The sequence below is a fragment of the Galeopterus variegatus genome, unplaced genomic scaffold (genome assembly GCF_000696425.1).
Source record: "Galeopterus variegatus unplaced genomic scaffold, G_variegatus-3.0.2 Scaffold1101, whole genome shotgun sequence".
NCBI classification, from domain to species: domain Eukaryota; kingdom Metazoa; phylum Chordata; class Mammalia; order Dermoptera; family Cynocephalidae; genus Galeopterus; species Galeopterus variegatus.
The window spans coordinates 297,748-323,958 of record NW_007727212.1 but is presented as its reverse complement, the minus strand read 5'-3'; the positions used below and the strand labels follow the sequence as shown (position 1 = coordinate 323,958).

Here is a 26,211-nt window from a genome sequence, read left to right as displayed (position 1 = left end):
ATTTCTTTGAGTATATACCCAGAAGTGGGATTTCTGGATCATATGACAGTTCTATCTGCAGTTGTTTGAGAAACCTTCATACTGTTTTCCATAGTGGCTGCACTAATTTCCAGTCCCACCGACAGTATAGAAGGTTCCCTTTTTTCCACATCCTTGTCAGCATTTGTTATTCTCTGTCATTTTGTTAGTAGCCAGTCTAACTGGAATAAGATGATACCTCAATATGGTTTTGATTTGCATTTCCCAGATACTTAGTGATACTGAGCATTTTTTCATGTATCCGTAGGCCATTTGTATGTCTTCCTTTGAGAGATGTGTATTCAGCTCCTTTGCTCATTTTTTAATCAGTTTACTTGTTTTTTTAATATTGAGTTGTTTCAGTCCTTATATATTCTAGATATTAATCGCTTGTCATATGTATAGGTTGCAAATATTTTCTCCCATTCTGTAGGTTGTCTTTTCATTCTGTTGATTGTTTCCTTTACTGTCAGAAGCTTTTTAGTTTCATATAATCCCATCTGTTTATTTTTTCTTTTGTTGCCTGTGCTTTTGAGGTCTTATTCATAAAGTCTTTGCCCAGTCCCACATCCTTCAGTGTTTCTCCTATGTTTTCTTCTAGGAGTTTTATAGTTTCAGGTCTTATATTTAAGTCTTTAATCCATTTTGAGTTGATTTTAGTATATGGCAAGAGGGAGGGGTCTAGTTTCATTCTTCTACACATGGATATCCAGTTTTCCCAGTACCATTTATTGAAGAAGCTGTCTACCCAATATATGTTCTTGATACCTTTGTCAAAGATCAGTTGGCTCTAAGTATGGATTGATTTCTGGGTTCTCTGTTCTGTTCCATTGGTCTGTGTGTCTGTTTTTATGCAAGTGCCATGCTGTTTTGGTTACTATAGAAAGGAGTATAATTTTAAGTCAGGTCGTGTAATGCCTATGGCTTTATTTATTTAGTTGGTTTTGCTCAGGATTGCTTTGGCTATTCTGGGTCTTTTGTTATTCCATATGAATGTTAGGATTATTTTTCTACTTATGTGAGGAATGTCTTTGGTATTTTGATGGGGATTACATTGAATCTGTAGATTGCTTTGGGTAGTATGGACATTTTCACAACATTAATTCTTCTAGTCCATGAGCATGGAATATCTTTCCATCTTTTTCTGTCTTCTTTCATTTCTTTCGGCAGTGATTTATAGTTCTTATTGCAGAGATCTTTCACCTCCTTGGTTAATTTATTCCTAGGTATATTAATTTTTTGATAGCTGTTGTAAATGGGCTTGCTTTCTTGATATTTCTGCTAGTTCACTGTAGGAGTATAAAATCGCTAGTGATTTTTGTATATTGAGTTTGTGTCCTGCAACTTTACTGAATTCATTTATCAGCTCCAAGAGTTTTTTGGTAGAGTCTTGAGGTTTTTCTATATATAGGATCATGTCATCTACCAACAAGGACAGTTTGACTTCATCATTTGCAGTTTGGATGCCCTTCTTTCTTTCTCTTGACTGATTTCTCTGGCTAGTACTTCTAATACTATGTAAAATGGGGGGGGGGGGGGGGGGGGGCATCCTTCTTTTTTTTTTTTTTTGTCTTGTTTCTCTGGCTAATTTTTCTAAAACATTGGAAAAGGGGGGGGGGGGTGAGAGTGGGCATCCTTCTTTTCTTCTTGTTCTTAAAGGAAAAGCTTTCAGCTTTTCCCCATTCAGGATGATATGGGCAATGGGTGGGGGGTGTGGAGTGCACCATTTGTGCCAGTGCTCTAGAGTGATGCAGTGTGTATTTTCTAGGGTGCTCCCCACACTCGGCTCCAGGCTTGTCCTGCCAAAGGATCTTTGGGCCTCTGTGGTGAGGATGGGTGTGTGTATGGGTCCTGAGCCTACCTTTTTGATACAAATGAAAATTCTTCCTGCTCCAATCCTGGTGTTGGAGACATGGCAGCTGAAGCCCTGTGCCTCTCTCTCCTCTCTATGCTGCCCATCCTGGGTTTCCATGCTCCACAGTGATCTCACCAATCTCCTGCTGTACTCTCTCTTTGATGCTCCTGTCAATATGTAGCTGTCTGTGGTTATTGTGGTCCTTTTCTGTGGGAGGAGTGTGCTCTGGGCACCTCTAGTCCACCATCTTGCCCCCTCCCTCAAATTATGTTTAATAAGTATGACAAAACCACATACAATTTACTTCTATATTTTAGCCATATAAGGAAGGAGGAGGAGTGGTGGGATGAGAGTAGTAGGAACATAGGAGGAATGTTACAAAAGGGTGGGGGTGGGGGAGGGGAGCTGGGGAGTGTGAAGACAGAGGAAGGGACAGAGGATGATCTTTTTTCTGGTGTAAGCATTTAGTGCTCTAAATTTCTCTCTCAGCATGGCTTTAGCTGCATCTCACAAATTTTTATATGTTGTATTTTCATTTTCATTCAGTTCTATGTATTTTTTATTTCTTTTGAGACTTCTTTTACTCATGGGTTGCATAGAATTGTGCTGTTTAATATTCATGTATTTGAAGATTTTTCTGTTATCTTTCTGTTATCAATTTCCAGTTTGTTTTGTTATGGTAAGAGAACATTCTCTTTACGATTTCAAATCTTTTAAATTTGTTAAGGTTTTCTTTAGGAACCAGGAAATGGTCTATCTTGGTGAATGTTCATGTGAGCTTGGGAAGAATGTATGTTCTGTTACTGGTGGATGGAGTAGTCTGTAAATGTCAGTTAGATGCAGTTGATTTATGATGCTATTCACTTAACTATATCCTTACTGATGTTTGCCTGTTAGAGCTGTCTACTACATAAGTCAATTAATGATAGAAAGTGTCAAATACTAATACCTTAGGTGCTGAAGTCTCCAACTATAATTGTGGATTTATGTATTTCTCCTTTTAGCTTTATCAGGTTTTGCTTCATATATTTTGTAGCTCTATTGTTTGGTGCATACACATTTAGGATCACTATATCTTCTTGGTAGATTAATCCTTTTATTATTATGTAACGTCCCTCATTGTTCCTATTAATTTTCTTTGCTCTGAAATCTACATAATCTGCTATTAATGTAGCTATTCCTGTTTTTATTAAATTAATGTTCACGTGATACAACCTTATTCATTTTTTTTTACTTTCAGACTACCTATATCATTATGTTTAGAGTGAGTTTCCTGAACACAGCACATATACTGTTTTTATTTTTTAATAATGTTAAAGGTTTGTATTTTTTAATTCATTCTGACAGTCTCTCTCTCTCTTTTAATTGGTATATTTAGGCCATTGAGTTTAAAGTAATTATTGATATGTTAGGGCTGAAGACTACCATTTTATCATTCATTTCTGTTTGTTCCCTATGTTTCTCATTCCCCTGTTTCTCTTTTCTTGCCTTCCTGTGGGTTTTTAAATGTTTGTTAGAATTCCATTTTGAATTATTTATAATGTTTTAGAGTATATTGATTCATATATTTTTCTCAGTGGTTGCTTAGATATCACAATATGCATACATAACTTATCCCAGCATACTGCTATCAATGTTTTAGTGCTTTGAGTAAAATGGGCCTTACTGCTATTTAGGTTCCCTTTCTACTTTTAGAATACAATCGTCTTAAATGTTTCTTTTCATGCATTGAATACTATATCATGCAGTGTTATTATTTTTGCTTCAACCATCATATATAGTTGAATAAACTCATGAGGTGAAGAATAGTCTCTTATGTTTACACCTATTTTTATCCATCCCAATATTTTTATTTTCTGTCTGAAGTTTCAAGAATTCTTCTGCTGTTGGTTTCTTTCTGCCTGTATGATTATAATTGAAGTGAATTTCCTACAGACAGCATAAAATTGGGTCATGTTTTTAAATTCACTCTGCCAATCTTTGTGCTTTAATTGGTGTATTTAGACCATTGACATTTAATGTAATTATTGATATGAAAAGGCTTAATTTTTGATTTGTTTGTTTGTTTCTTCTGATTTCCATTTTTTCTGGGTTTTTTTGTTTGTTTGGTTGGTTGTTTTTGTCTTCCTGTGGGTTACTTGAACATTTTTTAGAATTCTGTTTTGATTTATCTATGGTGTTTTTAAGTGTATCTCTTTGCACAAATTTTATTTTGTGGTTGTTCTATGTATGTACATAAATTATCACAGTCCACTGGTATCATCATTTTACCAGTTCAAGTGAAGGAAAGAGCCCCTACCTTCATGACTGTGAGTTTTTTGTACCTGCATAATTCCTGTACCATGACCTCACATCCCTGTTGATATTAACATTTTGGGCCAGACCATTCTCTGCTGTGGGGGGCTGAAATCTAGCAGGTGGAGGCCATGAATGCTGTTAAGCACCCTATGACACACACGACAGACCCCACATAGCTATGGACTTTGAATAGATGAAAGTGGGGAAGAAAACTCTGGCTTAGAGGTCAAGAGCTTGGGATGAATAGTCACACTTGAACTCAGGTCCTGATTCTGCCATTTTCTAACTGTATTGTGTTGAGAAATTGGCTGATGCCTATGACGGTTTCTCAAGTGTAAGATTGAAGTATCTACCTTATAAGATCCAATCAGATACTACAAGATTAGTGCTTAATACAGGAAATGGAAGTAATAAAATAATAACAGCCAATAACAGTAGAAAATAACAACAACAACAATAATAATAATAGTATTTATTATATGCCAGGAACTATTCTAGGAACTTCCTATGTGTTAACTCATTTAATCATGATAATAGCCCAGTGAGGCATGTCCCTCATTCTCCCCATTATATAGCTAAGGATTGTGAAGCACAGAAGAGTTAAGTAACTTTCCCAGGACCCCAGGGCTAGTAGCCCAGGGACTAGAAGCAGAGGGAATTCCTACCAGCCCTAGGTCAGAAAGGGCTAGGAGCTGGCGAGTTACTAGCACCCAGTAAAGACGCAGCTGTAGGAGAGGGCTGCCCATGGGGAGCTGAGGCCACAGGATGAGGAACATTCCTACCAGCCCTAGGTCAGAAAGGGCTAGGAGCTGGCGAGTTACTAGCACCCAGTAAAGACACAGCTGTAGGAGAGGGCTGCCCATGGGGAGCTGAGGCCGCAGGATGAGGAACATGGCCACTGCCACATCAGGACCCAGATGCTGTCCCCTCTCTCCTCCTATTGGCCAAACACAGCCAGAAAGTACAGGGCAAGGGAGCCCAGGTGACCTGTCTGTAGAAGTGGGAGTCTCCTAACATGGAGCAGAGCTGAGAAGGCAGAGAAGAGATGGGGGAGAAACAGCAACCACCCAGGGCCCTCACTGTGCTTTCCCAGCAGTGCCCCTGCTGTTAGAGCTGCTGGTGCAGAGAACTCAGAGTGGCCAACTCCTCATAGGTGACCCATAGAGGGTGGCTGGGGAAGGGCATCGGGGACAGAGGCCTTGTAGCCCCATACACCCAGGTTAGGATGTGGCCCTGCCAAGCCCAGCATCCCTCACTGCAGAACTTATAGTACCTTAACGAGAATTTCCAGTCCTTTGACTAAATATTTATTCGGTGCCTGCTACATGCCAGGTGCTGCACAAGGTGCTGGGAACAGAGCTGTGATCAACACAAACCCCGTGTCTGCCCTCATGGAGATGACCCCCCAGTTGGGTGATGGGTAATGAACAACTGTAGGTCGTAGCAGAGATTGTGATAGAAATAAAACAAGCTGTAGGATACCAAGAGCGCCTGGGGTGGGGGCACCACCTTAGACAGGGTGGTCGGCGCAGGCCTCTCTGAGGAGGTGACATTTGTGCCAGACTTGGCAGAGTAGAAGGAGCCCATCATACAAAGTCTGGGGAAAGTCTCTTCTCAGTAGGGCAGAGCTGGGCCGGGCCCTGCAGGGAGTCTGCCTTTTACTCTGAGAGTGGCGAGAAGCGGGGAGAAGTCGAGCAGTGGGTACAGGACCTGCACCGAGGTGAGCCCAGTGTGCGCACTTGCACAGCCTGGAGCGAAGCCCCTCCAGTTCTGGGCCCTCCTGAGCGATATCATCTGATTTGTATTAAGGAGGATCCTGTGGCTGCCCTGCAGGGAATGGAGGGTGGGGGCGGGGGCAGCACATATCCCTGGAGCCCCAGCTGAGTCCCTGAGCCATGATTTTGGGGCGGTGGCCAGAGTTTCCTCCATGGACAGGAGGGATCAACAAACTCCTTCAAGGTCACAGGGACGCAGTCTGACTGCAGGGCACTTGGTTTCCTCCCAACACCTCTGTCCCTCGTCTGAAATAAATGAGAGCAGAAGTCTATATCTGGACAGGACTTGAAGGCTCATTTCCTCGTGAAGTAGAAAAATGACCGCAGAGTGAAGAGCAGAGCGAGATCAGGGACCTGCTCAAGCCAAGAGTCCCCATCCCGACCCCTCCCCCACCCTTTCTCCTGGATCAGATGTCACAGTGGAATGTGAACATTCCTTCCTAACCCTTTTAGCTCCTCAATCCTCCTTTTTATCATTTCGTTTATTATTATAAGAACAAATTTTGTTATGAGATCTATTGACAAGGGACTTTCATACATATCACCGGTGGACTGAGTTCTTATAACAGCCACATCTCCCCATTTTATAGGTGAGGAAACTGAGGTCTCTCTCTGGCTTGTTCATGGGGAAACTGAGGCCCCTCACTGGCTAGTTCACAGAGATCTGTTCGAGCCAAGATTCCCTGTCCCACCTACCTCCCACCCACCTACATCTGTGACCCAACTGATCTGGGGTCAAGGGGCTGACCGAGGTCATGGTGGGATATGACAGTTCTTCCTCTTTAGCCCTCGATTTTCTCGTTTGTCATTTGGTGTATTCTGCCACTTAAAGCTAGTATGAATGCCTTTCGCCCAGCTATGGGCTCATTGACAAGGGGCTTTTACACACCTCTCCACTGGACTGAGTTCTTGTAATGGCCTCATCTCCCTCACTTTACTTATGGGGAAACTGAGGTGTCCCTCACTGGCTTGTTCATGGGGACACTGAGCCAGCAAGTGGCAGGTCTGGGACTGAACCCCATGAGCTGTCCAGCCCAAAGTGGACACCATCCCCAGTCCCCAAGGGCTCGTCCTAACCCCTGTGAGTCCCCCGCGGCTTGAGAGCTGAAACTTCATCTGCTCACGTGTGCCCACGGTGCCGCAGATACGAGTGACCAGAAGTGTCTGCTCCCTCAGATGGGCCACTGCTCTTCCTCTTTCTGGGATGGTCTGTTAAATTGGGTGGACTGTCCAGAGACAGGCTGATTCTCTGAATTGGGTCTTGGGCTGCCACCAACACATCCAAAGGATCGCTGGCTCCAGGGGAGAAATGCTGTCTGCAGAAGTGGTCGCAGAAGGCTTTTGTCTGCTGTTTCTATCGACTCAGCAGATGAAATGCTTTTCTAACTTGAGCAGAGTTAGCTTTTTGCTCCGCCATAGCTGCCCCTGTTCAAAGACGATCTCGTCATCACAGCAGCCTGGGACAGTCATGCAGGCGCGAGCAGGGGTAGCTTGACATATGTACTGACCTGATTCTTTTCCTCCTGCTTTAGATCCGTGTGTAGAGAGGGAAGAAGGAGAAGAAGCAACCACAACACACAACTCCAGACTCCTGCAACCCTCAAGAAGCCACGGGTCCGCAAAGAAAGAAAATGGCCCCCCACGGCCTCCTGCTTGGCTTGCTGTCTGCGACCGTGCTGTCACTGCTGGAGGGCAGCTCGGCATTCCTGTCGCACCCCCGCCTGAAGGGCAGGTTTCAGAGGGACCGCAGGAACATCCGCCCCAACATCATCCTGGTGCTGACGGACGACCAGGATGTGGAGCTGGGTAAGCGTCCCCAGCAGGGCCCCAAGGAGGCGCATTGTCCACGCAGGGCCACCGGGCTGAGGCTCCTGAGGCAAAGCAGTTGTGTAGACACAGAGAGTTCACTTCTAAGTGGATTTCAACCAAGACACAGGGGTTGCCTCACACATGTGGGCTCAAAGCTGGATCCTCGAGGTTAGGGGTTTTTAACCTTCCCAAAGTAAAACCGTTTCTGGTCTTCTCCAGGGTCTTAAGAAGAGATGCTGAGACCAGGTCGTTATTTGCACCCAGTTTCTATTGAGTATTTAGTATGTACCGGGCCATCTTCTAGGGCCTGGACTTCACTAATGAGTAAGACACGCACGATCCCTATTGTCAGAGAGTAAGGGAGACAGAGAGCCACACGACAGCAAGTCAAGTTAGAAGATAATTTCACGGAAGGACAAGTGCCACTATGAAAACTGAGTAGGGCCGTGCACAGGGCAGTGGTGGAGTTGGGAGCTACTGTTGATTGGCCGTGAGGGAGGGGCTCACAGAGGGGGTGATATTTGAGCTGACACTGAACAAAAGAAGGAGCCAGCTTGTAGCAGGGGGTCGGTGTGGGGGATCCCCCAAGCTTCCACCCCTTACACTGCTGCAGGCCCCTGGGAGAGCAGGTGTGGACAGGGGCCCTTACCAAGGTTTAGCTCATGTACACGCAGAGCAGGCATGATGGGGGCTCATGGCTGTGTGCTCAAGGTGCCCCCAGCCCATAGTGCCAGTATGCTCCCTGCATTCCCCACCCAAGCCCCCCTGGTCCCCACCTTTGGCTCACTGTGTGACCCGCCCTCTGGCAGATTCCATTTCTCCTCATTAAACCCTACAGCAGTGCTGTCCTCTGGAAATAGAATGGGAGCCATAAATGCAAATGACATGTGTAACTTTACATTTTCTAGTAGCTACAACTTTTTTAAAAGTTAAAAGAAACTGGAGAAATTAATCTTAATAACATATTTTAACTCAGTATATCCAAACTTATCATCTCAACATGTAATCAGTATAAGAAATCAATTATGAGATATTTTCCCTTTTTTATATTGTTTTTGATATCTGGCATGTATTTTACACTTAGAGTGCATCTCAATTAGGACTAAACACCTTTCAGGTCCTCAGTAGGCACCTGTGGCTTGTGGCTACAGTACTGGGCATCCCACGCTTTGTGCATTTCCCTTCTCCTATAAATTAGATTTCCCCTTTCATCATCAGTGATACTGTGCATTGTGAAAATCTGGTGAAAAGCACCCAAGGCAGAGGGAACAGCATATGTAAAGGTCCTGAGGCAGGATCAAGAAGGCAGATGTGGCTGGAGCCTGGAGAGGGGAAGTAAAATATGAGACTGGAGGGAGAGAATGGAGCCAGATCTTGGAGGCTTTTGTGGGTAGGGATATCCCGATCTCGATCTCCTTGCTCGGTGAGGGGTCGGCCCTCAGCCTCTGCTGACTTTCAGAAGACAACAGATTATTGTTGGTGGCAACAAATGTTAACGGTTTACTAGGTCAGCCTTTGCAACCTGAATCAGTCTTTTAGCTACCAAGATAAGGTGATTTATATAAAACCAAGTCACTCCTTGCAATGATTTGTATTAATGATCACAAATATAGCTTTTTCTCCAGGAGCTTATCAGTGCAAAAAAAATTTGCAGCCAAGAAGCAATCAGAGCCCAGAGCTTTTATTGACAATTTGACACATATGATACCTATCTCCCTGGCAGCATTTAGAATGAGCCGCATTTGATAACCTCATTGTGGGGAGTCTACAGACCGTGGCCACAGGGGTGTGAGTTTTGCTGCTGGCAGAATTTTGCAGAGGACTTGCAGGCAGCACCTGGACCTCAGAACTCCGTGGTCTCCCCTCGTGTGGCCCCTCAAGCTATTTCATTCTAGTTGTGCCTGAGAACTTGAGATGCCCTAGACATTCATTCATTCATCCAGCAGATGTTTATTAAGCATCTGCTCTGTGCAGTGCACACTGTGCCAGGAGCTGAAGAACTGGGGGAAGATCATTCCAGTTGGAGAGAACAGGAAATTCAAAGACACCAAGATAAAAATGAGCCTTACAGTGGACTGGAGCAGAAAGAGGCCAGTGTGGAATGAGCCGGCCTGTGAATGGAGAGAGAGGAAGCCAGGGAGTCAGTTGACTGGGGCCAGGCCGTGTGGGGCCTGTGGCTGTGGTGAGGGTTTCGAGTGCTATTCTTAGTGAAACAGACGTGGATGAGAAGTCTTAAGCAGAGGGTGGCCGTGACCTCACTTAGGTTCCAATAGGACCCCTCTGCTGTCATGATGAAATTAGGTTGCAGGGAGCAGGAGCAGAAACAGGAAGACCCATGAGGGAGCCAGTGCAGTAACTGGCAGGTGATGATGGAAGCCCGGACCAGGGCGGGAGCAGTGGAGCTGGTGAGACATGGCCCCACTTGGTTTATGTTTGGGAAATAAAATGATGGATGAGTTAAATGTGGAAGTTAAGGAAAAGAGAAGAATCAAGGGCAGCGTTTAGATTTGGGGCCTGAACCTACAGGTGAGTAATTGAATACCCGTTCTTAGGAACAGTACATTTTTACTGAAGCAATTTGATCTAGCTAAGCCTCATGTCTGAATTTGATTGTAATTTTGCATCTGTGACTCTTGAATAAAACCAACAGAATATAGAAACATGAGGAGAAGAGCTATGGGTGTGATGAGGACAGGGGAGAAAGACAACAAAGAAAACCATGGCTGACTTAAAATATAGAGATTTGTTCTCTCCATCCTATCAAATAGAGAAGCTGAGGCACAGAGAAGTTAAGCTACTTATCCAAGGTCACACAGCAAGAATGTAGTTTAACAGGACTTTAACCAGAGCCATGGACTCAACCACTGCTCTTCTTAGCCAGTCTCCTAGGATGGATACTGATTTGTTTCCAGATTGTTAGTGTGTTTGTTAGTTTGTCACTGTTACAAATACTGTTGCTGGGGATGTCTTTATACGCGCATTTTTGCACACATGAGCGAGTGTTTCTGAAAGATAAATTCCAGGAAGTGAACACGGTGGGTTTAGAGCCCCTCATGCTCGGTGGCATCTGTCAGCTCCCACACAGCTGCACTAAATAGCACAGATCAGTGCCTACAAGTCTTCCCCTCCACAAACGAGCCAGACCTTCCTCCACCAGTCAAACTGGCTTTTGAAGGAGGCTGAGCTTCTTTCAGGAGGTGAAGGATGGGAAGGTGGTAGTGGGGGGGATGATGGGCTTTTTATAAACCACTAGACAGACCCGGATCAATAATGAATGTTCCAAAAAAGCCCAACACATTAGCTCACAGTCTGCTACAACTGGCAAGCAGAGGGTGGTCCTAAAAAATTTATCATCTGCTATTTTCTGCTCATCCATGCGGCAGTTCTGACAGTTCTCTGGGCTGGAGACTTCTCAACTAAGATAATCCCAGGCTTTCTTCCAGTCCCAGGGTGGAGAATGGCCGTCCATCCTAATTAGGGTCTGGCTGAGAGGACCGGTGCAGGACACGCAAGATGAGGGGCTCATACTTTCTTACTAATTGCAAGATGGGGGGTGGGGGCTGCACTGTGTATATTTATTTTTTCTTCCCTGCATGCACTTGACTCCCTGAGTTGTCAGTTGGAAATGTCAGATGCCCTGGGGAACTGGTTCCAGGGGCATATTAGTCAGTAAAAGGCCTCAATCATCAATACATTTTCAAAGCAATTGGGAAGATCCCTGTGTTTAGATGACCCTTGGAGGCCATCAGGCTCTTTGCTGGCCTCTTCCGTGGGAGGGTAAAAGAGAAGAAGTACACAGAAGCCAAGGCCTTGTTTGGACTGTGTCCTGTGTTCAGGGAGGCTGTGGAACCAGTGGACTCTACCAGGGTTTACTGGTTTAAGTCAATTTAGACAAACCTTTGGGGTTCGACAGGCTCTGAAACACCAAGAGGCGTAAGATATGGTCCTTGTCTAGAGTGAGAGAATTTTTACAGCATCCCAGTTTGTTCTGTTACTTGAGATTTTCTATAACTGGATGATAGAGTTTGGATATGTTGTCGCCTCCAGAACTCATGTGGAAATTTGATCCCCAATGTGGCAGTGTTGGAAACTGATTTGAGTCATGGGGGCGGATCCCTGACGAATGGATTAATGCTCTCTCTGGGGGTCAGGGGGCCTGAGTGAGTTCTCGCTCTATTAGTTCCCACGAGAGCTGGTTGTTTACAGGACCCTGGCACCTCTTCTCTCTCTTGCTTCCTCCCGCCATGTGATCTGCTTGTTCCTGCCACTTTCTACCATAAGTAGAAGCAGCCCGAGGCCCACACCAGATGCAGCTGTCCCAGAATCTTAAGCCAAATAAACCTCTTTTCCTTATAAATTACCCAGTCTCAGGTAATTCTGTTATAGCAACACAAAACAGACTAAAACACTGGACTTGCTTTTTGAAGCTTAAATATTACTTTAAAAGGAAGCTTTAAATTCTGACTCTGAATGAAAAACCAATATCCATTGCCTTAGGTAAAAGGCCACTGCGAAACCACATACAATGAAAATGGAGCAGTGTTTTAAATTTCAGCAAGATGCTGCCTCCCACAAGGCCATTAGCTGCAAGTAGCACCCACCTGAGACTTTCTCCTGACCTGATCAGCAGGATAGAGATTGGAAAAGGGAAGAACTTTCTCCAGTTGGGGTCCCACTTAAATGGGCACCTTGTGACAGTGGCTCTTGTGTCTGAGGGTCAAGGAAACAGCTAGACCCCAAGCCCCCGAATGTCAGGGGTGGATTTTCTACTGTTCATTTTGCGGAGGGTCCACGCCAGGTAGAAATAGGGTGCCTTTTAGAGATGACCTCAGATTGTCGGATTTCAAATGTGCCTCCCTCCATGACTGGAGCAAACGTTTGCATCACAAAAGAATTCTTTGCCTTTCCAAACATCTTTAAATGAAAATACTCCCAGTTAAGGTGCAAGGGTGAGAGTTGTCTAGTCAGGGGTTCAATCCTCACTCTGCCCCTGACTGTGTAGCCTTGGGAAAGTTACTTGACCTCTCTGTGCTTCAGTTTACTCATCTATAAAATGGGGGTGATCTTTCTACCTAACGACCTTGTTAGGACTAAATACCTGGCCCGTGTTACATATGTGTAACGGTTTGCTCCCACTCTGATTGTTACAGCCACCCTCCTTTAGCACAGCCTGGGCCAATGCCACAGAGTACTGCTGGCCTCCAGCAATTTTCACATTTAAAAATTATTTTTAAATCTAAGTGTCTCAGTGAACAGCAGGGAACAGCAGGGTTACTATCAAGTCTCCTTCCAGCTGACACGGTGGAGTGAGCCTGCTGGCCACACTCCTCCAGGATGAGCTGGCCGGGCCCAGGCACACACTCTGCCAGGTGTGTGAGCCTGGTGTACTGACATCTCCCAAGTTTGAGTGACACTTGTCAGCAAAGTCTGCCATGGGTTCTTCTGCCATTATTGCATGTTCTGGTGAACAGAGTTGCACTATCATAGCTGGCAAAAGAACACTCAAGTGGAGAGGCTGCAAAAATGCCGTGGGAACAAGTATTCCAATGCTGTAAAAACGCATGTGTCACAACCACTCTCTGTCAGTCTGGATTCTCAGTTACACGTGACAGACACCCATGCAAGCAGGATTGAGTGAACAAAAGGAGAATTTATTTGGCACATGTAAATAAAAATTCCAAGTCTATTTTGAGCTTCAGGTATGGTTGGATCCAGGAGCTCTATCTCTGCATGTCGTTTGTCTCTCCATCTCCCTGATCTCAGCTGTCCACCAAGTTGGTTTCACTCTCAGGCAAGCTCTCCATATGGCACTCCTGCTGTCACCAGACCTATGTTAACAGTACTTCAAGCCATCCCATAATAAAATTCCCCAAATAGAGTGTCTTGGGGCTGGCACTCTATGTGACATTTGGTCAAGCATGAACCATTCCGGGGGATGGAAAACAATGGTTGGCTGGACTGAGTCATATGCACTTTCTTGCAGCCAGAGATGGGGCCAACTGCACTTGAACTATGAGGCCTTGGGGCGGGGGGCGTTCTGTAAAAGAAAATTCAAGAGCTGGTGCCAGAAGGCGCCAAAATAGCTGATGTGCAGTCAAATCAGAGAGATGCCCACGACACCCTCACATGGCTGTCTCTGAGCCAGTGTGCTCAAACTATGGCCCAGACTCATTCCTTCATCAGGTATTTATTAAGCACCTACTGTGTGCCAAAAGGGATCTGCCAGCAAACCAAATAGGCGGGTCTTACATTCTAGTGCAAGAGTCAGTTAGCAAGGCATGTAAAACCTGTAAAACTTAAGATAGTGAAAAGTGGTGAGGTAATCACTCCAGGAGAGGAGTGGGGAAAGGGACAGCTGTGATCTTATGTTGGGTGGCCTCACTGAGAAGGGAAATTTGAGTAAAGAAGGTCAGGGAACCAGTCAAGGATATCCCTGGGGAAGAGCATTCCAGGGAATAGTATACATGCAAAATCCAAGGCAGAAGCTGTCCCAGCAGGCTCACAGAGCAGCCAAGAGGCCAGAGCAGAGTGGCAGAGCAGTGTGAGTAAGGGGGACAGGAAGAGTGAGGTCCAAGAGGTAATGGGGTGGTGGTGGTAGGGTAGATCATGCAGGGCATGAATCTTTGAAACAGCAGGAGGACTTTGGCTCTCTGAGTGAGATGGACACCAGTGCAGGACACTGAGCAGAGGAGGGACATCATCTGATTTATGTTTTAATATGACCCCTCTGGCTACTATCTAGAGAATAGACTAAAGCAGTATATTAAAAGGAGGGTAAGGAGTCTGGTGAGGAGTCTACTCCAACAGTCCAGGCACAAGATGATGGAGGCTCAGACCAGTGTGACGAACGTGCGGTCAGATGCTGCACATATTCAAAGGTAGAGCTGATGAGATGTGCTGATGGATCTGAAGTGGAGTAGGAAAGAAGAGTGGAGAACGACTGCAGGGCTTGGTCTTGGATGGCTTTTCTGTTTACAGAGATGGGGAAAGCTCAGTTCTGCACCTGGGAAGTTGCAGGTGCCTGTGGAAAGCCAAGAGGAGCTGTCCAGTAGGCAGCTACATGAGAGTCAGAAGTGCAGGAAGGGGCCCAGGCCTGGATGGCCCTGGGGTGGGGGAGGGTGGAAATTGTGTGCAAATTGTGTACTTGTTTGTGCTTTCCTGGATCTGAGACCTTCACCAGATTCTCAGAGGAGTCTGTGATCCTGAAAGTTGCCAGCCCCCAGCTCAGAGGCCTGCCTTGTGGGAGAGGCAGGCATTTGAGAGAAAGGCCTGCGAGGGTTCAGGTCAGTCCCCTGTTTTCCACTTTCCATCTGTGAACACCAGGAAACCACACCCTGTGCTGCGGACTGATATCCAGGAGATCGATTCTAAACCACAAGCTCAAGTACTCTATAGGCGCCAAATGGCTGGAAGCCCAGAACAGCATGCCCAGATTCCAGACACCACATCGGTGGTAACTTCCAACTCAGCCTCTCTGAGATCTCACCTTCTGACATTCCTGCCGCTGCTCACTAGAGGAAGAAAAACATGTGGACGTAGCTTATCTCAGGAAGAAGGCTCACTTGGACCCACCCTTACATTCAACTTGCCAAGCACATTCCTGCAAGATTTTTTTTTACGATTCAACAACACTTGGGAGATTACTTGAATTCTGGAAGCTAAGTGTGTCAGGATTAGGTTTAGCTGCATGCACAAAAAAATGTACAATAACAGTGGCTTAAACAAGACAGAATTTTGCTTCTCACTCACATAAAAATGTATAAGGTTAGCAGTCCAGCATTGGCATGGTGACTTCAATGTTTTCAGAGACCCAAGCTCCTTCTCTCCCTTTCCATTCTATTGTACTTACTGTGAGCTTCCATCTTCAAGGTCACTTTGTGGTTCAGAATGGCTGCAGGAGCTCCAGCTGTCACAGCCACATTCCAGACAATAGGAAGGAAGAAGCAGAAGGGCAGAAAGGGTGGATCTCCCAGTTAAGTCAACCTCCTTTAAGGACCTCATTCTAGAAGTCACATGCAACGTGGACAGAACTTATTTACTTAGTCACATAGTCTCAGCAAGGAACATGGGGCACATGTAAATTTGGATTAGTCAAGGAGGGATTAACTGTTTTTTGCTAAGGTGTGAGCAAGTGTAGTGAAACCACCAGGGATAGTTCAGTGCCCCAAGGGTAGTTAGTAATAGTGGGGTCCTCTATACCCCAAGACTGAGAGATGAGGGGAACCTGGAGACAGAGGGCCACCCTACAGGAGCTGTCACCCTCTGTTGACACCACAGGGAGGAAGATGGAGGAATCCATACCCCAACCTTACTTCTTTCACTGATCTCCGGCCTGGGCTCCCCACAGGCCAAAGCTGGAGGGTAAGGGAGCTTGTTGGTATATCCTATCCAGACCAGCTCCCTGGAACGAAGAGCTGGGCAGAGAGGAGTCTGGAAGACAGAAGGGAGGACTGCTGGCATGTTTAGCTGCAAGAGAGTCTGGGAAATGTAGTCTCCTAGCCAGGCGCATGGGGAAATAAAATCAGGGCCTGTTAAGGAGGAAGGGGAAACAGATATTGGTGGGAAACCCGGGGTCTCAGCCACACCAGAAATCAGCAGCAAGGGTCCCAGCAAGTGGCAGCACCTCTAGCATGGGTGTGTAGTTGTATGGATGGACACGGGTGAGACCTGCATGGTGAAGAGACTTGGAATCCTGGGGAAGGAACGTGACAGGCAGACGGATGGCAAGTGCAGGGGCACTATGGCAGGAACAGGCCTGCCAGGAACCGGGGACAGAGGGGAGAACAACGTGGGTGCGGACAGAGAGGAGATGGGGGAGATCACGTGAGCTTTGGGAGGCCAAGCAAGTGGGTCTGGGTTTAATTGCATGGCCAATGGAAGGTCACTGAAACCTGAGCAGGTCAGGTAGGCACGGTTGATGTTTTCAAAGACTCACCCTGGCTGTGGTGGAGAGTGGTGGCCCACGGACAAGAGTGGAAACCAGGGGACCAGTTAGTGGTTGCCATGGTCCAGGGGGAGATGCTGGTGGCGAGAGGCAGGGCAGGGGCACTGCAGAGGGAGAGAGGTGGGTGGATTCCCGGCCTGTTTGGAAGGTTGGCAGGGCTTCTTGATGGATTCTGGTGGAGGGGAGGGAGGAGAATCAGGATGACTCCTAGGTTTTTGGCTAAGCAGTTGGGCAGATGGTGGTGCCGTGTACAGAGACAGGAAGGCTGGGTCAGGAGGAATGGGATTTCTGGCTTAGGACAGACATTAAGCTGCTTTGCAAATATCACTTGCCGGGCCAGTGGCTGGATGACTGGCTCTGTGTAGCCCCGCTGAAAAGTGGGGAAAAAGTCCTGGAAGCCCCACCTCTTTGAATAAATCTCCTTTGCCAAGGAGGGGGAATTGTAGAATTACAAGTTAGAGGACTTTCTGGGTAGAGCTTCCCAGAGAGGAAATGACCAGTGACTGCTGAGTCCCATTGATTATACCCATGTCCCGCCCTTCCCCAGGGACCACTCTGTCACCTCCCCTCCATTGACAATGACCGTATCAGAATTTTATCCTAGCAGCTGTGCAACCAGAGTCAGCAGAAGGCAGAGGAGAAAAAACTAACTGCATGACAGCTCAGTGCTTATTAATGAAATTCCAATACTGCTCCTCAACATCTGCTTAATTGATTTGGGGTTTAGGAACCAATTTTGAGAACTTGACTTTTCATAGCTAAAACCAGCAATAACATTTGGCTTACTTTGTAATATCCAAGAGTCAGGAATGGTTCACCTTTGCACCGTGGGGAGGAAACCTCATCTGAGAAGCAGGTCCCGGAAACCCAGTGTAATTATTCTGGATTGAGTTACAGGCACAGCAAGAGTTGGCACCAGCTGCAGAGAGAGCAAGTTACTGCAGAACAAGGGAGTCCCTCTGCCCAGATGCATCCAGAGCTATTCTGGGGCAGTTGATTGCGTCAGATGGGCCCAGCCTGCTGTGGCCATTAAATGGGTGCTGCCATAGGTATGGGCAGGCAGCTCCCAGCTGATCCTGTGGCATCACAGACATTCCAGGGACACTTGAGGGATGGACAAGGGCTGCCAAGTGAATTCCAGCCTGGTGGACAGACACCAGCAGCCGGAGGACTGTGCAGGATACAGGTGCTTCCCCGCCTGTGGCCTGAGCTCATGGCCCTCAACCCCCTGCCTGTCCAGGTCTCAGCTCTGCTCCAGCCCAGACCCAGACCCACAGCCTCTCTTCCCCTGCTGAGCACCACAGTAGAGTGTTACCTTTGCAGGTTTCTTTAGCCGGTCCCTTCAACTGGAGTAGAGTTGGCTAAGGGTTGCAAACTCAGTGCCTACAGGGCCAGGCAGGTACTGCAAAGGAGGAAGTGGGCATGGCAGGGGCCGTGGAGAATTGGAGGGGACCCTTCTAAAGTGGGCCCTCAAAACTCAGGTCCACCCAACCATGGGCCCGTCAAGGCCAGATCTTTGTATTTTTCAAGCAAAGCCAAAAAGCTGAATTGAGGTATAATCTCCCAATTTTAAAAAAAAGTTAGCAATTATTTTTTTAATATTTTGGGACAGACCTAACTCAAACACACCTGCAAACAGGATTCAGTCCAGTGGGGCTCAGTTTGTGAACTCTGTTAGATGATACTTAGGTACTACAATAAAAAATGTTTCAAAGCTAACACATATTAAGTGCTTTCTGTATGCCGAGCATTGAACTAAAAGCTTTATATTCCTCTTAATTAAAATTCAGAACAGTCCTGGGAAGAAGGCACTGTTATTCTCCCCACTCTGCAGATAAGGAAACTGAGGTCCAGGGGGTTAAATCATTTGCCCAAGGTCCCTGGTGAAGAGAAAGTAGCAAAATCAGGATTAGAACCCAGGCCTTCTGCCTCTAGAGCCCTTTCCTTCCTGCTGGGAATGGTGACCAAGAATATTATACAATTGTCCCACAATTTCATAGTCAAAAGAAACCTTATACCTAAAGTTATCTAGGGAGGGAAACTGAGGCCCAAAGAAAGTAGGTGATTTAAGGCAGCTCACACCTTATTCTTTGGCCTCTCAATTCTGTGCTCTTTGGTATCCAAAGCCTAGAGATGAGAAAGGGCTACACACCCACATACATATTTAGCAGCCGAACCCTTTTAACATACAGAACTAAACAGGTAGGAGAGGAATCACTCAGGAGAAGTGTCTGTCCCCTTCCTCCTCACCCTGCCCCCAGACCAGGTGGCCCTTCCTCAAGGTCCCGCTCCTCAACCCCCAGGAGAGAAGGCATAGCTTGGGAACCCCAGGAGCAGAGCCAGGTGCAGTGTAGCAGGTGACACATGGGCCAAGTCAGAGAGGCTCTGTGTTTCTGGGTCATCTGTAGAAAATCATCTGTGCTGCCTTCTTCTCACTAAATCCCAGGGCCTGCCTCATGTGGGGGTGGCAAACAGCAGTCCTGCAGACACAGCCAGGGAAGCCAAATCCTGCTCGCTCCCATTTTCCTAGAAACCTGTGGCCTTCCCAGCTCCGTTTCTAATAGAGATATGAATACAAAATATATTCCACCTTTTTCTTAAATCTGTAGGTAGAAAAAGAACAGCATGTGTGGTGGATAAATGACAGGGACACCAGCTTGAGTATTAAGGATCATGGGGGTGGTGGAGTCTGCAGTGAGCTGGGGAGCCCAGGCACCCTCTAAAGGGCAACTGTGTCCCAGCGCTAGACGATCGTGCCAGTGTGGACAGATTTCCCAACTTTTTTCCAAGAGAAGCTAGATATAGAAATTTTTATGGAAAATCCAGGGCTAACATCTCCATTATGCTCAGAAGGTGCAGTGCGGGGGATCTATGATCCTTTTAGCAGCCCATGAAAATATCTTAAATCCTTTTAAAATCAGAAGAAAAAATAAACTGTAAGTAAGCAGAAAAAGTTTTGATATAGGATATTAATATACTTATGATAGGGTTACATCCCAATCAAACCATAGTAAGTTGAAAATACTGTAAGACGTCTAACCTTCTGAACATCATAGCTTAGCCTGGCCTACCTTAAATGTGCTCAGAACATTTACATTAGCCAACAGTTGGGCAAAATCATGTTACACAAAGCCTGTTTTATAATAAAATGCCGAATATCCTGTGTAATTTGTTAAATACTGTACTGGAAGTGAGAAACAGAATGGTCATATGGGTGCTCAAAATACAGTTTCTACTGAATGCGTGACTGTGGTAAAGTTGAAAAATCATAAGCCGAGCCATCATAAGCCAAGGGACCAACTCTGTTCATATTCATACCAACACAGTCATAAAATATAGTTGTTAGTATTTTTTTTTACAAAGGAAGGAGCCCATGAAAGCAAAGAGGCCATGAAAGTTCTGATACAGCCCCAGAAAAATGTCCTACTTTTTAAAATATGGGCAAATGCATTCTTTATGCCCTGAAAAAAATAATTCAACACTTTTGTGGGCAAGTCCAGCCTGGAGACCTTCTGACTGTGACCTGTTGTGTAGTATTCAAAGGCACCCGTGGTCTCTGCAGAGATTGGGGGGCCTTGCCTAAAGGCCTCCACTAGAACATTCCATGCTGTATGATCTGTTCGCCAGATAAAAGGCACAGGTGCGAAGGCCACGTGCATTGTGAAGCTTTCACTCTTAGCCTGTTTCCAGTCAGGTTTTTTTTTTTCTCCCAACATCTCCAAAGTATTTAAAATTACATGAGTCAAACTGTTTCACTTTAAAATATTCAAGTAATTCAGAGCAAAGATAGCCCTTTACTCCCTGTCCACCACTCACAGTGCTCACCCCAGAGCAGCCCTCTGCAGTGGTGTCTCCCCTAAGAACGTTTTCTCTTCATTTACTCACACAAAGAGCCAAGAAGAGCAGTAAAAAGCAAAAAGAGGGGATGGAAGGATCTTAGTCAACGCAGTCTACAGAAAGCCTCGCTGAAGAAGTGGTGTTTGCAGAGACCTGAGTGCAATGAGGGACTGAGTCTCGGCTGAGGAGCCCGTGTGCAAAGGTCCTGAGGCAGGAGCGTGCCTGGCATGTCCGAGGAGCAGCAAGGGGGCCAACATGGCCAGCCAGAGCAGAGGAGAGCAACGGAGAGAGGCAGGAATTGCGGCTGGGGAAAATGAGCGTCCAGATCACACAGGGCCTTTTAGGCCAAAGGCGGACTGTAGCTTTATTCTGAGCAAGATGGAAATCACTGGAAGAGTTTGAGCAAAGGAAGATGGTGATATGACTTAATATGTTCAAAGGAGCCCTTTAGCCACTGAGTGGAAAACAGCATAGGGGAAAAGGGTGGAAAGGGAAGACAATTTAGGAGGCTACTGCAGCAGTCCAGGCAAGAGGTGATGGTGGTTAGATGCAGACTTAAGTCAGTGCCGTGAGATTACTGACTCCAGCTTCATTTTTGCCCCTGTCTCAGTCTACCTCCCGGTACTTTCCCAAGGAGGCCCTCATATCCCAGGCTTTAATTATTTGCCTGTAATTTCAAGAAAAACATAGGAGGGCATTATCTTGTTAGTTATCTATCCAAACCAGTGTCTCATGTGCCACCCACGTTGGGGGCTGCAGAATTTTGTCTTCTAGGAGCCCACTGTGCCTCTGCTCCCAGCTGCAGCCAGTCTCTAGGGCAGAAAGCAGATATGAACCACCTAAGCCCCTGCAGTGGCAAAGTTTGGGCCACATTTGAATCTTGAAAGTTCCTGGCACCTACTAAGTCCCCACTGATAGTGGCTGCTCTGACCCAGGCCATGCAGGAGACCATTTTAGGTGGGAGCTCAACAGACATTGACTTTACCATTTACATCATGCATCAAAAAATACATTTCTAGCATATTAAATCCATAATTTCACATAGTTCCTTTGGTTGAGATTAATGGTTGTTTTTTAAGTGACTTTATAGAAAAATATCAAATAAATACCACCACCTCTCACAAAAGCAATCCCAACAGAGAGAGCAGATGAGGGTCACAGGGCAACACTGAGTTCTGGCAGTCGGGTCGTTTCAGCCCCAGAATGTAGGTCCCATCAGTCAGGATGGGGGATGGAGACTCCCCAGCCAATCAGTCACAGACCAAGGTGTCAGGGTGACTTCACCCCAGCCCAGCGCAGTGGGAAGGTTTGGTCACGGAAAGAAACCAGGTCTGTTTTTGTGTACAGGTCCCTAGATTTATGTTGGACAAAATAAGTTTGCATTGGCTGGCCTGGCTTCATTTAAAATATTGAAAACTGGCCTTTTTATTTCTGTGTGGCCGCACACGTGTTCCAGGTTCTTCCCATCCACCAGAGCTATCCGTCTGCATCAGGGCTGGAGCTAGCCAAGGGCATTAGATCATATGTTTGTGTGTTACAGATGTGGATTTGTAGGGCCTCGCCACTGTGGCAGTTTTAAAGCAGGTTAATCTCCCCAAGGGGAGGCTTAGCTTGTAGTGCTGCTTATGCATAGATGCCACCGTCCTTGGGCATCGTTGACTCATGCCAAAATAGCGACTGACACTCCCTCCTTCAGCTGGCTTACTTGGGAAGGGGATGTGCGCTAAGCAGACACGCACAGGGGGCTACTGGTCAGGTGCACCCAACAGCTCATTCCCTCTGAAACGAGCAGGAAGGAGACGTAAAGGCTTCCAGACCCTGGTTTTGAGCCCATTAAAAATAAGAAACGGTCCCACAGGCCCTTTGCATTTTGTCAATGCAGCATTCGGGGCTGCTGATGGCAGGTGAATTATTCACCAGGTGGTGGCCCCCTCTGTGTTCCCATAGAAGGGTCTGACCAGCTGTCAGATGAGCAGCCAGCTTTCGTCCTTTCTGGTCTCCAGAGACTGAGCAAGGCTGAGTTCTCACTGCCAGCTGCTGTGTCCTCTCCCCGCAGAGCTGTGAACAGGGGCCAAAGGGCCGGTTCCACCTGCAGTGCCCAGGATTCATGCGTTTGAGAAATATTTTTTGAGCACCTACTATGTGCCAGACACTGTTCTAGGCTTTGGGGCTAGAGCTGTGGAGCGTAGTCAGTAAGCCCAGCCTTCTTGGCACGAACATTCTAGAGCTGCAGGGGACAACAAACAAGATAAATATATGAATTCATACAAGTATATAGCATATTAGGTAGTAAGTACAGAGTTGGAAAGGAAAACAAGGAAAAGAATATGAAGTATTGGGGACACAGGAGTAAAATTTTGATATGGTAGCCAGAGAAGTCTTCACAGAGAAGGGAACTTTTGAATCAAGGCAGAAAGGGGCCGAGGGCACAGGCCATGTGGGTGCAGGGAAAGGCGTTCCAAGCAGAAGGAACGGCGTGGGCACAGGCTCTGAGGTCGGAGCAGGCTTGCGAGTCTGCTGGCAGAGGAGGCCCCTGTGGCTGCAGAGAGCAGGTAGGGAGGGGGACGGGCCGGGGAGGGGGAGAGACTGGATCCCACAGCACCTTGCAGAGGATCACAGGGACGTTGTCAGCTTATCTGGGTGAGCAGGAGCCATGGAGAGTGCTGGAGAGGAGGGGCCCGCTGCACAGCGGAGAGAGAATGGTCGGAGTCCAGTCCAGAGGTGCTGCCCTGATGTGGGGGAGAGAGGAGGATGGCCTGGCCCAGGGAAGAGGGAGCAGAGGTCTGATGGTGGATGTACTTTGAAGAGAGAGCAGCAGACTTTGCTGATGTGCTGATGGATCGGGTGTGGGAACTGAAAGATGGGACCAAGGAGTAGCTAAGATTATTGCCTAAGTCACCAGAGGAAAGTGGAGGGGCTTTGGGAGGAGCAGGAGGGGGATGGAGCTCAGATGTGGGTGTGGCACTAGAGGAGTCTATTAGAAAGCCAGGTGACGTCATTGGGGGGGACAGCTGTGGGTTATACAAAGCCAGGGTTTGCCTAATTCCAGTCCTTCCCTCACCTCTCTGCAGTTTTTACCATAGCTGTGTGCCACCTGTACTATCGTTTACTTTTTTTTGATCAGCAGTAGTTATATTTTTAAAAAGAACAGGATTTCCACTGTTCTCCTAAAGGAGAAGCTGAGGTCACTTGCCCTGAGTAGAAGGAAACTAAACCATACAACTAAATCTAAGCCAATACCGCCACCTGCCCCGGAGTTCCGAGCAGGCGGCAGATCCTCTCCCTGGGGATGTCGGAGACTGGTGGTATTCAGGACTTTCTCCTGGAGTTTATCAGAAGATATGAAAGGGAATCCCTTTCACACCAGCAGCATCCCTAATGTTTGGTGATGAGACCCTGTGCCACCCCTGTCTCTGGTGTGCCCAGTAAAGTCACTTCTCAGATCACTAGGTAACACACTTCTGGGTCACCAGGGGACTTTTCTGAGCCTCACTGAAGCCAAGAACCAACCAAGGGCATAGGGACCTCTATGCACTTCCTCAGGACATTGTCACCACCTCCTATGTGGTATAACTCGAACATTCTGTGAACATAAAACTTAACACTCTGACTCTGCTTTGGACAAGCCCGGGTTTGAGTCCTCGCGTGCCACCTTGCAGCCTTGACCGACAGTCATTCAGTCATCCCGAGCTCGGTTCCCTCTTCTGTAAAATGGGCCATTGGGAGAATTAAATGATACATGTCATATACCCAGCAATAAATACAACCAATGACAGTCACCACTATTAGTAATTATCATGGCTATTATTGACATATGTCTTACTCCATTTTGTGCTGCTGTAACAGAATACCACAAACTGGATGTTTTATAATGAACAGAAATTTATTTGGCTCAGGTTCTGGAGGCTGGGAAGTCCAGATCAAGGGGCCACATATAGTGAGGGCCTTCATGCTGCATGATACCATGGTCAAAGGCATCACATAGTGAGTGAAAGAGACAGACAGAGAGACAGAGAGACTGAACTTGCTTTTATTTATTTTATTTTTTTTTTTATTTTTTTTCCTTTTTGTCTTTTTTACTGACCGGTAATGGGATCGCAACCCTCGGTGTTGTGCCCGCACCGCGCTCAGCCGGTGAGTGGGAACCAGTCTCCACATGGGATCCAAACCCTCAGCGGGAGCGCCACCGCGCCCCCAAGCAGTGCACTCTCCGGTGCGCCACCAGGCCGGCCCTGAACTTGCTTTTATAACAGACCCACTCTAGCGATAATGACATTAATCTATTCATGACGACAAAGACCTTATGACCTAATCACCTCTTAAAGGTCCCACCTCTGAACACTGTTGCATTGGGGATTAAGTTTCCAACATGTGAACTTTGCAGGACACATTCAAGCCATAACTACATATAGTGCCTCTACCCCAGGGATAAGTTGGAGCTGTGTCAACTACTTAGATATATTAGGAGGTTGGGATAACAATACCTTCGGAGGCCTGGCAGGTAATACGAGTGGGCGAAGTTGGTATAAGACGGTAGGGAGTGTGGCAAACTAGAGAACGCATGGTCTGCTTAATGCTATTTAAAGTCAACTTTTAAAAGTCCACTGCACAAAACACTCTCTCTCTCTCGCGCACACACACACACACACACACACTCACACCCCTGTGGACACAAACCAGTCTGGGCTCCTGAGTTATATGTAGACCTAATAGAGTAAGATGATATTTTGTTGTTAATTTAGCAGATACTTGTTGAGCACCCGCTATGCCAGGCACAGTGCTAGGCTCAGGAATACAACAGTGAACAAGGCAGACGGAATCCCTGTCCTGGAGGAGCTGTCACAGTGAGGGCAGTGGGCAGCATGCCAATACGTGAAATAAAAATGACCTTTACATGCGAGAATAGTAACTGCTATGGAGAGAAATGAAGCAGTTTCAACAGGGGGCCATGGAAGGCCTCTCTGAGAGGGTGACATCTGATCAGTGACCTGAGGAGGGGCGAGGGGGCTGTGATCTGAGGAGTGAGAGCATCCCAGGCAGGGGCACGGCAAAGGTCGGGAGGCAGGAGGGTGGCCAGTGTTCAGTCCTGGGGCCTCAAAGGCACGACCTTGACATCTGAACTTGGGGTAAAACCTCAAGGTACAAGGAGCCAATGGGTGAGCAGAAGGTCTACCTGGGATCCCATGGAACCAGTTCTCCAAGAATGACCCAAGGCTGGTGAGGCGCCCAGTTCTGCCTGACCCTGAGACCGTTCCATGGCTCACTGTGCAGGCTCTGCTGAGTTAGTGCCAGCTCGTGAAGGGAGGCCTCCTAAGCCCACCTCCTCTCCACCCTGCCAGAGGGAGGCTTTGCACCTGGCAGAAACCCTAAAGTTGCCCAGCAGTTACAGCTGGACTCCGGCAGACTTCTCAGGAGGGTGTGTGGCCTCCATGACAGATGTTCTCAGAGTTCTGGGACCTGAGGATTCCTGCTCAATTCATAACGCAAAACCTGTTCCCTCCTCCACTTGCCGTGGCAGCCTTGGCCAGGAGGCTCAGGAAGCACACCAGGTTCCAGGAGGGGATCGCTTGTAAGACTGCCTGAGTGCTGGGCTCACAAGGGCAGGCTCCACTTCCTTCAGTCATTCAGTGAGGGATTTTTTGTTTTGCTTTTCAGTTTTTGCTGGCTGGCTGGTA

At 46.9% G+C, this 26,211-nt stretch overlaps 1 protein-coding gene across 2 annotated transcripts in view; it reads left to right on the top strand.

Annotated features, from left to right (window-relative positions):
• The first annotated feature begins 7,482 nt into the window (after window positions 1-7,482).
• The window catches only part of SULF2 (sulfatase 2), a 97,615-nt gene continuing 78,886 nt past the window's right edge, over window positions 7,483-26,211 (top strand). For both annotated transcript variants that reach the window (XR_550647.1, XM_008574772.1), the window contains exon 1: window positions 7,483-7,752. Coding sequence is in view for 1 of the 2 variants with exons in the window: in XM_008574772.1 (XP_008572994.1) it covers window positions 7,578-7,752 (175 nt within the window). In the remaining variant the exon portion in view is untranslated. The remainder of the gene's footprint in view (window positions 7,753-26,211) is intronic.